Source organism: Lepidothrix coronata, unplaced genomic scaffold (assembly GCF_001604755.1).
Source record: "Lepidothrix coronata isolate B3197 unplaced genomic scaffold, Lepidothrix_coronata-1.0 Scaffold59, whole genome shotgun sequence".
Classification (NCBI taxonomy): domain Eukaryota; kingdom Metazoa; phylum Chordata; class Aves; order Passeriformes; family Pipridae; genus Lepidothrix; species Lepidothrix coronata.
In genome coordinates, this window is record NW_016690239.1 from 2,006,568 (window position 1) to 2,021,921 (window position 15,354).

The following is a 15,354-nucleotide window of genomic DNA, read 5'->3' on the forward strand; positions in this document are numbered from 1 at the left end:
ACATTAAAAGAGTGAGACCAAATAACATCTGTTGGAAGCAGATACATCCCTAAAGTCATGACATTTAATGGCTAAACATATAAAAAAAAAATCCTTTGATTTAATCACAATATTGATTTAAATGTCCTGTTGGTTTCAGTTGGAGAGAATCCCAGGGAATGCCCTGCCTTCACTGATTTTGTGTGTGGGAATAAGAATTGCATAGAGTCTCAGTTCGTCTGTGACTATAAACCAGACTGTGAAGACTTATCTGATGAAGCTGACTGCAGTAAGTATCTCTTTGTGTGTTCATGTAATCTCCAGTTACAATTATAGCTCTAAATGCTGTAGCATAGCTTAGGTGAGTTTACACAGATGATTCGTTCAGAAGGTGATTACAAACAGGTTGCCATTTCTTCATTACAGAACAGTTGGAAAAAGTCCAGTCTGTTTATGTTTTTTGAAGTCCTAGTGAATACTGAGACAAGATTTGTCTGTAGGCATTCTTTGCTAAGGCTGATTGAGACGGCAGGACACAACTCAATTTTAAAATCTGGATCAAGTTCACAGGCTTTCCAATTCAGGCTTGAAACTCAGAAAAAGTAAAACATTATGCCCTTGTTCCTGCTCCATGTCTTTGTTTAGTTACAGTTACTATCTGGACCAGGCATTTGGAGCAGGAAGAGTTAGTAGTCTGTACATATAGTTCAGTAATCAATCTAATTGTTAATCTTTGAGCTGAAGGGCCAAATTCTGCTAAAATGCAGATATAATCAAAAGTAACCTTGATAGATAAAGTAAATACATTAAACAAATTAATTCAATGTTCATCTTTTGTGGAAGTAAAAGGACTTCATTGAAATCAAGAAATACTTGGTGATCCCTTGAAAATCAAAGGCCTTTTCACTTGCATAGGATTGTTATATGCTTTGACCGGACAGGTTCACAAAAACAATGTCCCTTTGTTGGGCAATGGAAATAATATTGTTTTAGCTAGGCAGCAGACTTGCAGACTTACAGACTTACTGGGATACATGATAGATGTCCCTATAGGAGATTTAACTTGGAGTTTCTCCCTTTCATAAAAGTAAATAACAGTTCTGAAGTACGTATGCTGAAGCTGGTGTCACTATTTCTGGTTTCTACCTCTTGAAGTGCTCTGTGTTGTGGAGAATTTTGTGAATCACAATCATGGAAATGGATCTACATTGAATCATAACTTTAAAATACTAGCCGTTTAAAAGTAGATTCCAAGAAAAGATATATTTTAAACATCTAATCTGATTTGGTGTATACAATATTAATTTTTTCAGGAGTTAGGCAAAATAAATGCAGCAAAATATTCTGTAAACTCACCCTTATAAAATTTTTCAGGCCTAACAGACACACAGTAAATCTGAATTGTGTCTGAAGTGAACTGCTTGGTAAAGGTATTCAAAACACTGTGGAGGCACTATATTGTTAAAGGATATAGTAACTTCATTGGGGGAGAGTGTTGTTCTTTTTTTTCTGAAAGGACTGTGATAGCATCAATTCTGTCTTCTTGGTCAGATAATAGACAGAAATATTTCAGGCCATAAATGACCTTAAATCACAGTAAAGCAACTCAGTCCTTGCTATACTAAAGAAATGCTTTTCCAAGGGAAGAAGATACTCACTTTAAATAAGTAGAGTGAAATATTATTTTATTGTAGATGGAAATGTTACAGCTACATCAAAATATTTTCATCAGTCTTTAGCCTTGCTGTTTGTGCAGAAGTGTCAAAATATCAGTAACATAGATACTGTAATCTGGCATTCAGAATATTCAGATAAGCCTCAGGTACACTATTTCCCTATCTGTTATATCTTAGTTTCAAAAAATGATGCCTTACATTTAGATAAATACACCTTTCCCCTGAGCATATATCTTATAGATGGGAATAAACAATGTTGATGGGCATATAATCTAGATATGGAAACCTCATTTTTTAATGAAAAGGCAACAGGAGCTACTTAATCAAAAAAGAGAGCAGAACAGGCACAGAGAAAGCCCTTCACAGTCTAACCTATACCATCACAAATGGTTATGGCCACATTTGTCTTGGGTTTTCTCCTTTGCACTGAGCTCAAGGTCTGAGCTTATTTCACATTCTACAGTAGTTTCATATCAGTGTAACTCCAAAGAAGTAAATGGACCGTAATCTACTCAGCAGCAATTCCTCTGTACAGGATTTACAACAGAACCTGAATGAAATAAACTGCATCCATGTAGGCTGGTGAACTTTTTTGTTTTAAATAAAGGCATGGAAGTTGCTTACTCCGTGCTTCATTCAGTCCAGCCAGGCAATCTTGCAAAATTTTCATTCTTTCAGTTACCTGGTGAAAGTACAGAGCTGAAAAAAAGCACACATGAAAGTAGTTTCAATTTTCATGAATTGCAGCCAATTACACACACAGATTTGATTAATAAGAAGCCTCAGCGTTGATGACCCAACTGGAGGTGTGCTCGAATCATTGAAATAAAGGCAATTGTTTCAGTAAATGGAACAATCTTCTTCTGTTGACTTCTAAATAGGCTGTGCTCAGTCATAAAATATAAAGCACCCAGGAGGTACAGATATGTCACATGACTATCAAACCGGAAAATACTATTTATAAATATCTACTAATAATTACCTTCTGAAAGCACTGTTAATATATTAGTGTAAAAATTCTGAAGTTGGATATTCTATTATGACTAGTATAAATTCTAAATGAATTTGGACTTTGATCTTGTTAGAGACATACATGAAAACTGTATTTGTTTTTGTGATTAATGAGTTCCCTTCTTTACCCTACCTGCATGTGATGGTCTTCGTTGTTGGGGTTAGGCTTTATTAGGCTTCCATGATGCTTGTAATGCAGTGCCAGTGCAGATGGTCAGTACATTTGAATAGTACTAACAAAAGCACAGAGTTGAAGTGGGAAGGCACCTCTGGAGATCATCTAGTTCAACTCCCTGCTTGAAACAGAGTTCACTGCAATAGGTTGTACAGGGCTTTGCCAGTCAGGGTTTCGACATCTCCAAAAATGGAGACTCCATAACTTCTCTGGGCAACTTGTGTAAGTGTTTGATCAGCCTTACGGTTAAAAAAGGTTTTTTCTTGACCTTGAAAAGTGCTTCCTGTATTTTTTACCCATTGCCTCTTGTCCTGACACTAGGCACCACTGAGAAGTATTTGGCTTTGTCTTCTTTAAACCATCACTGTGAATGTCTATATACACTGACAAAATCCCACTGAGCATTCTCATCTCCTGAATTTAGTCGGTGTCCTAATCACCAAAACATCTCTTTCATCATAAAACTACCTTCAGGTATAACATTCACGAGGACAAGCCACATATCTTTATGAAAAATACCACTGCAGAAGTGCAGTCCAGTTTTGCTAGCTAATTGACTGGAAATCATTCTGTCCATTCACCTTGGATAAGAATTAAATTTGGTGAAGTCCTCAGTTTGTCATCAAGAGTTACATGGGCATTTATCTGTAATAAAGTTTATATGTGTTCGTGAAGAATTAGTCTTTTCTTTCCTCATTAACTACCACATAATATTTATATCCATACATGGAATGCAGGGAAACATAGTGTTAGCTATACAGAATCCTTTTCATTACCACGTACAGTATGTTCATTATAGCACCTTTACGTAGAGCTGGGGTGATAATTTACTTCTGGTTGTATTTTCAGGTTACTACACAAATATCCCTGGAAGCTGTAACTTTGAAACACAAGACCAGGAATGGACAAGTGTATGTGGATTAACACAAGACCCTAATGATGATTTTGACTGGAATATTAGCAACAGTGCTGTCATGGGACAAATGGGTCCTCATACTGACCACACACCAGGTATTGCCATGTGTACTACATCATTTTTGGGAAAATTAAATATTCACCAAATTAAAGAAACACAACCAACTACCTGCCTGGTAACAGCTAATCTCAGTGTGATCAGCTGATGCGTCAGAATGGTTCAAAGCTGCAATAGGAAAGGTTCAGATTGGACATTAGGAAGCATTTCCTTACACATATGGAGGTCAAACTCTGGAACAGACTCCCTAGAGGTGGTCAGTGCTCCAAGCCTGACAGTGTTTAAGAGGCATTTGGACAATGCCCTTAACAACATGTTTTAATTTGGTCAGCCCTGAATTGATCAGGCAGTTGGACTAGATGATCATTATAAGTCTCTTCCAACTCAAATAATTTTATTCTATTCCAATAAAAAATTTTATTTATACAATACCAGCTTCTGATATTGAAAGATGAATTTTTTGAAAGTATAACTAGCTACAGTAACACTCTTCTCCTTGTCAGTATTTTAAACAATCTACTTTTCCTGGAGTGTGGTACCATCCTAATGAATTCTCAAAAAATATGCAATTATATGTAGGTCCTCAGAGAATGGCTGAGGAGCAAAGTGTGTGGATGTGCATGAAATGCTTAAGGTTTCTACTTTGCTTTAATTTACCTCCCTGGCATTGGCTTGCCAGAAATCTTAATACTGAAGTGCTACTGAAGATGTTGCTGATAGACTGCTACCAGAATGTCTATTGATTATCAGAGGAATTAAATGTATTTATAGGCAATTACAGTAATCTGTGTTATGTAGACAGTTGAGCAATAATTATATATTGTATTACAGAAATATTAAATAATATATTCTCTACATTATACAGTATATATGGATGGGATATTAATTTCCATCACAAATATACCAATCTCTATTTGAGAAGTACTTAGCTATCTTTCCAGAAGCCTTAATGGTTGGAAACCCTATCTTAATTTGCATCTGATCAGCAAAGTATCATTAGTATTTAATCTAGAAGTATCACAATCTCTGCTGGTTTTGTTTTGGATTTGTGAGCAGCATGATCTCCAGGTCTTGACTCTTTTTTTTTGTGTTTTATGTTTTCAAAATCAACAGAGATGTCTTATCCTGGGTGGTTGTAACCATTTCTGTTCTACCCATTTATCCTCCCTTTTCCTTTAGAGGATTCTGCACCTGCTGCAGGAACTGCTCACCTGATCATGAGGGAACTGCTTATCTACCATAAATCACAGCTTTCGCAGACATCCACACTAGTTTGTGTGAAGCAAAAGGAAAACAAAAATAGAGCAAATTACCCAGAGTTGTAATTTTACTTGTAAATTACTTGTAAATTTTACTTGTAAAATTACTTGTAAGTTACCAAGGCAAGAAATATTCACATTGGCTATAGAGAAATCTCTTGTCAGAATTACCAACAGCTTAAATACTGATGACCTGTAATGTCCAAAAATATCTATCAGCCCATTACTGACCCAAATCCAATTCCTTCTTGTTCCAAATTAATTTTGTCTAGTTTCTAAGCATACAAATTCAGTGTACAGAGCATGCATGCCATTATAGCAATATAAATAAGTCTGTGATATTATATCTATTGTGTATTAAGTGCATTGGCACAATGTTGTGTGGAGGAATCTCATATTGGTTTAAATGTTTCTTGTATTGCTTCGTGTCTTCTGTCTGGTGACCAGTGAGAAGACCCAAAGGAATAGTGTGAAATTGTGTCAGGGGAGGTTTAGGTCGGATATTAGGAAAAGGTTCTTCACCCAGAGGGTGGCTCCCCAGGGAAGTGGTCACAGCACCAAGCCTGACAGACTTCAAGAAGCATTTCATCAATGCTCTCAGGCACATGGTGTGACTCTTGGGTTGTCCCCCTCAGGACCAGGAGCTGGACTTTGATGATCCTTGTGGGTCTCTTCCAAGTCAGATTATTTTATGATTCTTCTAGCACAAGGACATCTAGAAAACCGGGGAACAGTTTTAAACCAAAGAGGAGATATTTAGATAATAAATTAGGAAGAAATTCTTTACTCAGAAGATGATGAGGCACTTGGAAAAGTTGCCCAGAGAAGCTGTGGATGCCTCATCCCTGGAAGTGTTCAAGGACAGGCTGGACAGGGCTTTGAGCAACCTGCTCTAGTAGGTGGCATCCCTGCCCATGACATGAGGATTGGAACTAGATTATTTTTAAGGGTCCTTCCAACCCAAACTATTCTATTATCCTATGAAATATGCAAAGCATTAACATGGAAGATCTCCATACAACCAAGGTATGGTATACGTGTGAGTGGTAAAAAAAGACTAAAAAAATGTTAGCATCTATGTGTGTAAAAATGCTTATAATCTGAAGCATAAAATAGTATTGAAAAGCTCCGAATATTTTTTATCTTTTTATTAAGGTAAAGGACAGAGGTTTTTGTATGTAAACTCATCTGCCCAGAAGGAAGGAAACAGAGCAAGGATAACTACCACCAAATTCTTCCCAGCTAGTCTTGGAGTCTGTAGGGTTCGTTTCTGGTTCTGGATGTTTGCTTCTAGGCAAACAGGAGTCTTAAAGGTAAGAGAAAAAGTACTTCTGCTACATCATAATAATATTTGCTTTAGTACTGTTTGCATTTTTGTGTCTAGAATTAGCAAAATCTTAAGAATTCATGTTAACAATACCTCATCACAACTTCACTGCAGTTACACCTATATACAAAATTTTTGTTGACAAGATCGAGTGACAATTCTACTTCAGTTTTAGTTCCACTCGAAGTCCTATTGTTACATATGTAAGAATTAACACTGCACATTTGACTACCATACTTAAACCTGCCCAATATCAGCACAGCTCTCTGCACAATTCACTCATTTACATAAAATAGAAGTGGTTTCCAATGTTTAGTGGTTTAAAATAAAAGTTTTAAAAATACTAATATAGTCATGTGTAAAGGGTGTTTTATTAAAACAACTGTAAATAAGGTATTTTACCGTATTAACAATTATAGCTCAAACTTCCATGAAAACATCATCTTGCTGTTCCCCAAGCATCCTTAATGGGTACCTCTGGTTATTAAGTACTCTAGTTCAAGTAGTGATGTGAACCCCTGGCAAAAAATTCATTTCATGGGACTCACTGAATAAATATATTACACAGTTCCTTGTTAAGTGGACTGGGCAAGACTCCTGTCTGTGGTGGTTTGTTAGACTTTGAAAATACAGGTTATGTTAGTTTTTTAATTTGGACGGAATAGAAAAATGTTCATATGCTAACTTCTGAACTAAGATAGTCTATTTTAAAAGTGAACAAGAATATCTTTGTGGCCTTAAACCTCAAATTAAGTCAGGAATTTTGTACCACTGTTTTCTTCACTGGAAAAGATAATCATAGCACAGTCCATGAACTATGCTATAGTTCAATTAGGCTGAAAGGGCCCCAGGAGGTCTCCAGTCCAACCTTCTGCTCCAAGTAGGGTCAGCTACAAGATCATGCCTGGTGGCTCAGAAATTTACCCAGTTTTGAAAATGGACATACGTGGAGACTATTCAGATTCTATGGAAAACCTCTGTCACTAATCAACCACCCACCATGAGAAGACTTCTCCTTATACCCAGCCAAAGAATAATATTAACTTTCATTTCACCCTTTGTCTTTTTTTTTAAGAATTTTTTTCTGGATGGGATTTGCATCTCCATTTTATCTCTTGTACCTAGTTTATGAATCCTCTGAGTATTGCTGTAAACAATTAATAATAACAAAAAAAAACAACTCACTGTATTGCATGAAGTTAGTATAAACAGCAGTAAAAAGCAGACAAATTGCTTTTTTTAATTTGTTGATAGCTAAATATTACGAGATTATCTATTATTATCTACTTGTTTAAATTCAAGTATCTTGGACATTACAGTGTGCAAGATTGACAGTGAGACTTTTTGAAAGAGCTTCTGAATGTTTCCAAGCTTCCCAGAACACTTAGTGTTTCTGAATAAGTAGGTGTGTGTGGCCTATGTGTGAGTTAGTGGGCAGATGGTCACACAGAGTCTGCTTTTTAGTTTTTTTTTTCTTTTTCATTTTAAACAGACTAGTTTAATTAACTCTTATTGCCTTCAATTTCATAAAGAGATCCATAAAGAATTGTCTTACTTCCACACACAAATAAAGTTCTCTGTTTATGGTTTTGCAACGTGCACTTTTTATGTAGAAACATGTAACAGCATTCACAACAGACTGAAGCACTCAGCAAGGAATATCGTCCTGTCACAGGCTCAATTTACCCATATGGACATTTTGCTCTTTTCTATAAAACTAATAATCTATTTAAGCATCAACTCTTGCTGATATTAAATCAAGAATATAAATTACCTGTAACCATTCAAGTGAAAAAGAAGAAAAGTCCAAAAAGAACAAACAAAAAAGCAGTAAAGCCAACAGCCCAGAACTTCTAAAGCAAGAGCTCTGTAAAGATTTTTTTTCAGTTTGCACTGGAGGTGAAAGTCAAACTGTAATAGGAAGTCTGAATAATGTGTTGGAATATAATAACATCAGTACAAAAGCTGATGTTATAGCTCTTATCTAAAAAACAGCTCTCTGGTCAAGTCTGAACTAAAAAAAAAAGGACTGCAGATAGGACGTACTGAGGTGTGTGATTAAAATAACATAGAGGGACCTGTAAAAAAGAAAGATAAAAAGGAAGACTGTATTGGTATAGGAAGTAGATGTGGTAGAACTACCCAAAATAAGGTAAAGTTATAGGAATAATCTTTTTTTTACCCTAGAAAACAAATAGTCACTGAAGAAAAAGGAACTAGAAATGCTTCTTTTCTGTATTCATAGTGCACATTTCAACTGCACAATTCCATTGTCATAAACTCTGTAATTTGTTCATAGAGAAAGTGAAAGCATAGGCTATTATTATTTTTAAAAAGGACACAAAGTTTACAGCAACTTTTGAATTAACATAGAATGGATGCTATTTGAAAGAGATCTGAATACTAATGCTTCAGGACTTTAGTCAACTATTTGCCAACAGGAGTAAAAATTGCTTAGTAATTATTAAGTACAAAACCACTAGTTTTCCTTAGAAGTATGTGGTGACAGTGTTTGAGGTGGAAGTTATTCAGCACTAAATACATAGTTGGTCTAATATATCAATTAATGTGCTCTGAACGAGAATAGCCCTCAGTACAAACAAATTTTGCTGAATTATGATGCATAAGTAAATTTCTAAAAAAGTCCCATATTTCTCTTTGCATATTATGACTATTTAGTTGCATTTAATGGTGCGGGAGAGCAGTTTCAGCAAGGAATGAATGGGTTTTTCACATCTCTTTGTTTCCATTGTGGATCTTTTTGATCATCTGTCAGTTAGACTGAAAATATTCAGCTTTTATTATGTTTTAGCATTCTTTCTTTGCCCGTTTATTTAGGAAGTTTTTCATACAGTTGAGAATTAAAACTAAAATTAATTCCCTATGTGATAGTATAACTGATATATCAGTTTTCTGCTTTGGTATTTGTTGATACTAACAAAACTGAGGTATAATGGATTTTATTATAGAACAGATAATTTGTTATTGTTTCAAATTAATGTTTGGATGAAATTTTTTGTTACTTTAAACAAAGGTTTAGAGAAATAAAGAGAAAAGAGACAAGTAATTTTTTTAAGTGCTTCTCTATTGTGAGAGTGAAATGTGATACAATTTTGTAATCTGATTTTTGGACTTTAGAGAAACAGTTTCAGCTTGTCTCTGGTGTAGGTTCAGTCCAAGGAAAATGTGCAATGATAACTGCTAAGGAACATGAGGAGTTCAAGTGCATGATTTTAAGGATGTAAAGCAGAAAACATAGCATCATTATTCATTGGAGTCAGTGAAAAGTTTCCTCAGCTAACTCAAGCCTCTGATGCCTAATGAAGTGAAAATACAGGTTGTCTTTCTCAAGATTTTCCTTCTTCCTTGGCTGGCAATTAAAGGCTATGTGTTGTAAACAACAGGAGAATACATCCCTTATTAGACACCCTTTAGATCTGCATTGGCTTCTCAGTTATTGGGCAGTTCAGGTGGAACATAGCACCATCCAGCATGCCAACTGCTAGATTCAGGCAAGATCAGGAAGATAATTATCTTGAAAATCAGGATGGGGTATAGGATAGCCACCTGAGTTGTAGCTGATGATGACTAAGTAGAAAAAGTTTATATTTCATGACCTTCAAAAGTACATGCACTTTCACCATCCCCAGAATGAAATAGAAGTTGAAAGAAGGATTCGAAAGTTTCTAACACACAGGACATTCTGTTCAGAATTGGAACTAACTCATGATTTTGAGGGAGGGTAATGGAATCTTCTGAAGAATGTTGTTCTCTGCAGACCAGCTAGATCAGTATTAGTCTGGAGCACAGTCTTACCAGACTGATACAGAGTTGTTCAATAGGACTTTGTTACAACTTGTTTGGTTGGGGTTTTTTGATTGCTTGTTTTGTTGTGGTTTGTTTGTTTGTTTGTTTCTTTGTTTTTTCATTACATACCATAGAGTGAGATTCATCTTGCTAGTTTTTTTCTCTGTCACATCTGAAATTGTTTCCACTATCAGGCTGGCTTGTACACAATTCGTGGGACGCTGTGCAAGGAGGTAGTGTAGTCTCTGGAGCTATTAAGTGCCACACAGCTACACCTTTCCAGGGCTTAGGGAGATCTTATCTATGAGAATTTGCTCTACCTTTCATGTGCTGTATATTTTTATACAGGCCAGTAAAAATCCTGCATACACTTAATGTACTTCCTGACTTAGAAGATGCTTCAAACTCTCAGTGACATGGGTAGTCCCAGGAAAGAATATAGTATTATATCTTACAGTTATTTCTTCACTTTCACTTGGCACAATCTCTAAGAGAATAAGATCCGTACCCAGCTAAAGGTACAGAGTCCTTGGGCTTCCCATTTTTCTGAACTCTCCTTTAATTCCTTTGGATTTACCATGCATTTTCAAACACGTATTATTCTTTTCAAAAATTCATCTAAATTTTTTAGAAGACATTTAAGAACACAGATCAATTCCTGGCATAGTTATGGATACATAAAGACTTGGAGAACTGAAGTAAAAGTATTCAGAAGTACTTTGGCCAGTAGTGGAATGACAAATGGAGCAGAGCTGGGAGCTCAACTGAGATTTCCAATGAACCAGTTTAGTGATTTCCACTAAATGCTATCAGTTTCCTCAGATTACCTGTGTGATTATTATGAGAAACCATACACCAGGTTTAAACTTTAGTCTAACTGAGCACAGAGCCACATAAATCACCACAACATATAAACTAATCTATAATAATTACATATCTGCACATCCTTACTCTTTGATAAATATAAATTAAATCTCAAGGAAAAGAAAGGCAAGGATATAAAACTACTTTGCATCTATGTGAACAGTAGCGAATGTCATGAAAATGTCACACTTAAAACCCAGTTTGACTTTCTGCCATTCCAAACACATTGGTCAGTAAATATACAGCAGGTTTCCTGGTTGATTTATGGTTTGTACTGAATTTGAGCTGTGGGATTGATCTGTATGTACACAGAATGATTCCATGCTCCATCTGAGACCAGGCTTTGTATGGACATGACGGAATTCCTCTGTACATAGAACTGTTCAAGCAAGTATTGTGCCTTGAAATTTTTAGTATGATAAACTTCTCCTGCTAACCTGAGCAAAAGAAGTGGGAAAAAAATATGGTTTTAAATAATAGAACAATCTTTAACTGTCCTGTAAAAGAGATTCCAGTATTGTCTTCAAATGCTTTTGATTCTTCCCACTTTCCCAACATGTATTTGCACCGCTGCGAGACTTAACAACAAGATATATTGAAAGTGATATTATCTCATTTTTTAGGAGAAATTAATACTGAATGATACAGTAATAGCTAAAACCACAATAACATTGTTATGTGCTGTAAAATTCTAGATCATCAAGATTGTTGTCTTTCATGACTGGTAGAATAGTGAATGGTTGTAGAGACACACACAGGTATTGTAACTTAGTCCTAACCTCACATGTAGAGTTATTCTAATCAAGGGTTTCAACTTATTAAGGCCTTAGAGTCTGGAATACTGTTACAAATAGTTCTTAATTTTATTATATGAGTTGAATCAGCTATTTCTTCTTGACACTTGTCCTTTTAGCCCTGCAATATGTACTCTCTCCTCTTTTAGGGAGAGAGTACAAGATATTGCTGTTACACAGTCCTTTAACCAAATATCAGGCTTGACTAAATTAGGTCCTGACTTGGATTATTGTATATCAGTATTCTTGATGCTCACCTGCTCTAAAAATGAAATAACTTTCAAGAGCATCAGGCATCAGAGATATTTTAATCAATACATCAAGTTCTACAAAGTATGTGGTTCATGGTGCCGTTTAGGTTTTTAGCTCATTTGTCCTACTAGGTTGACTGGGAGAATCAAGGTTATTTAGTTATACAGATCATTAGTAGAGGTTTGTTTATAACTTTCTTGAGCCTCGGGTTTTCTGTTCCATCATTGAACTGGGACATTCAGTTGGCAACATGAATCTATGGGTCTCTGGAAAATTAGTTTAAAGGCTTAATAGAAGCGTGTTGTTGAAAGTGATGAAGAGAGGATAATGATTAAAATATTCAGGCTCTTAAAGAAATAGTTATCATCTGGAATGGTTAGAGTATGCCTATTTTCTTTACTCCAGTTCTTTTTCATTATTTTTGACCTGGTTTAGATTGTATAAGGATTTTGAATATTTGAATGGGAAGAGCAATTACCTCTGTATTCTTCAGTTTCATGTGCTTAGCACAAATTCATCAGTTCTTGGATAATTGTGACTTCATTCTTTGTCTTACTTACTGTTTTCACTATATAATTATGTTATTTATTTTTATTCATGGCTTTGATAAATATGCTTGCAATAATTTTCTGTGACTGTCTGAAATATTTTATCATAAATTGCTTGTACCAGATAACAACCTTCAATCCCTAGTTGCTAAGCCTTTTATTTTTATCTCTAAAATCTTCATTCCATCTATCAACTATAAGGAGGTCACCTTTTAGAGAAGAAAGGATAACTCAAGATTCTTTTCAGTCTTTTCTTCAATTTTCAGATTAATTTGGGGTTAAGTCTTTACTCATTAACTTCTATACATCAGACCGAGATTGTCTGTAGGTTTTCATATTAGTGATTGTATTAACAGTTCTTTTGATTTTCTTTTCTTAGCAGCTTTTTACTTGAAGCTGAACTAGCATTGGCAAAATTATTCAGTAACATCTGGTCATCACCAATAGGATGTGGATTTCAACCATATCTAAGCACTATCCAGGCAGGAGCTGCACTGCTGGGTTGTGTTCCTCTAGTTCCCCGCTTTCCTGTTGCTTAATGCTGATTCAGTTGCATCTCTTGGGTTTTGTCATCAACAGGTATATACAGTTGAAGAACATGGAATGGATATTCTTATGTGGTCTTCTAGTAGAAACGAAGAAAACAAATGGATGTATGCAAGTGTAGTCCTCTCCAGTAACAGCCCTTTCAGAGTTGCCTTTGAAGCTGAAGTGGGGTGGAGTGAACCCACAGAATTTGCTCTAGATGATATTTCTTTCACCCCAGAATGCATTGATGGAGGTATGCTATTACACAGATATATCTAATATATGTTTTTCTTTTCAGAGGGAAAGGAAAATTGTGGCATTTCATATTTCAATGTGTATCACAGTTACAAAAACTGAAATATTTTCCTTTTCAAATTATTACAATACTTGTACGTTTTTACTTAATTCCAAAAAAAAACAGTAGAAAAGAAATGGGTGCAGCATAATCATGCAAAGAACTATGTGTTTTTCAAAGGAAAGAAAAATGTGAAAAGGAAAGATCAAATTTATCATGTATGACCCTCATGGCAATTTTTTTCATTTGTTCCCTAAAGGAAAGCCATTATACCTATCAGAGGGGCTCCTATCTATTTGTTGTCTGAGTGCAGTGTCTGAATAAAGTTATTTTCTCATGGTTTGTGGATGACAGTTTTGTATTATAGCTAGAATTTGAATATATGAATAGTTATACCAACTCAGAGTATTACTTCCATTTAGAGCCTCTTAGTACTATTATGAACCATAGTTGAGAAGGATCTACTATCATTCAAATACATTGGTTTTCTCCCGAATGAAAAAAATTAGTGAAGGTTTTATTTTGGGATGGATGAATATCAAAGTGGTTCACAATTTTTTTAAAATATGTTAGTTCTTTATCTTCATTTTCTTCATAAAATATCTCAGCAGTGTCATGTATTTGCCTCACTGCCAGGCTCTTGAGAGTTTACAATCTCATTTCTGCTAGACAATTTAAGTGACTTGATCTGTGTAGAAAAAAATTCTAAGGTTTGATAATGCCCTGCCTGTGGAAGGCAGTGCTTTACTCTGCAAACAAAATATAGCACGATACAGTATCAGAAAAAGAGCAATGTATTTGCAAATACAGATTCTAATAGAAATACTAGCCATTCCTTATTTTGAAAAGTCAAGAGAGGAAGAAAACCAAAGAAACAGAAAACTTCTTGTGCAGAACTTCATTCACAAGGAACAAATAGGAATGATTATGGTTAAATAAATATCAATAGTAAGATTATAAAAATCTTGGATACTTTTCTTCCTATTAAACAACTCTTGTTTGGATAGGATAGCCTGTGTATGAACTAGCTGTCATACTGTTCAGGATAATTTTTCTTTATTACTTTTATTGTGGTAAGCACCTCCTTGAACAATTAACCACATGCTGATTAAAGCTTAAAGTGAAAGAATATGTTCACACAGGTGGTATTTGCTGAGTCTTAAGCTCAACAAAAGGTTTGTTTATTTTGTCAGAATAGGTTCAGACAAATAATATTTTGGAATGTTATTCAGTGAGCTGCAGACTATGTACATAAACAGGCATTTGTTCTACCCTTATTATGTAAATCACTTTTGTTAGCCATGTCTTAAGAATTACATAGGCAGTTTCATGCATAATATAGCATAATAGGGAAATGTTCAAATTATATATTTTAAGTACCTGTAATTAACTGGAAGACCTAGTTCTGTGTTTCAACAATTTATACAACTCAATTTTCTAATTTTGTGGAACTTACATTTTGGTGATTTATTATGAACAAGCCTGAATTCAGAGAAAGGAAAAAGATGTTCCATGGAAAGTGTATATTAAGGAATTCTGAAATAATCATAACTACACAAATAAGGTAATTTTAATGAAGCAACATTTTCTAATCACCTTATTTTTCTCTAGAGATTTTCCAGTTGTAGAATACTTCGAAGTATCTCACTTGTATCACACACTCTCTGTCTTACAAATACAATATATTGTAAGTTTGGGCTTAAGAAGATTTCTTAGAGTTGTATTGTTGAATAAGTCAAAAATTCATGCCCTATCTACATGGAGTTTTTTACTTGATACATAATCTCCTCTCCAGACAAAAAACTATATCTTGATGCTCTTACTTAAGATTGGTTTTGTACTGCCCCTGGAAAAGTTCTATGCTAA

General features: G+C 35.0%; 1 protein-coding gene across 1 annotated transcript in view; it reads left to right on the top strand.

The window, feature by feature from the left end:
- MALRD1 (MAM and LDL receptor class A domain containing 1) overlaps positions 1–15,354 on the top strand; it is a 241,736-nt gene that overhangs the window by 164,298 nt on the left and 62,084 nt on the right. Inside the window, exons 30-33 of the mRNA XM_017817063.1 lie at positions 140–268; positions 3,691–3,852; positions 6,229–6,386; positions 13,245–13,446. Of these exons, the coding sequence (XP_017672552.1) occupies positions 140–268; positions 3,691–3,852; positions 6,229–6,386; positions 13,245–13,446 (651 nt within the window). The remainder of the gene's footprint in view (positions 1–139; positions 269–3,690; positions 3,853–6,228; positions 6,387–13,244; positions 13,447–15,354) is intronic.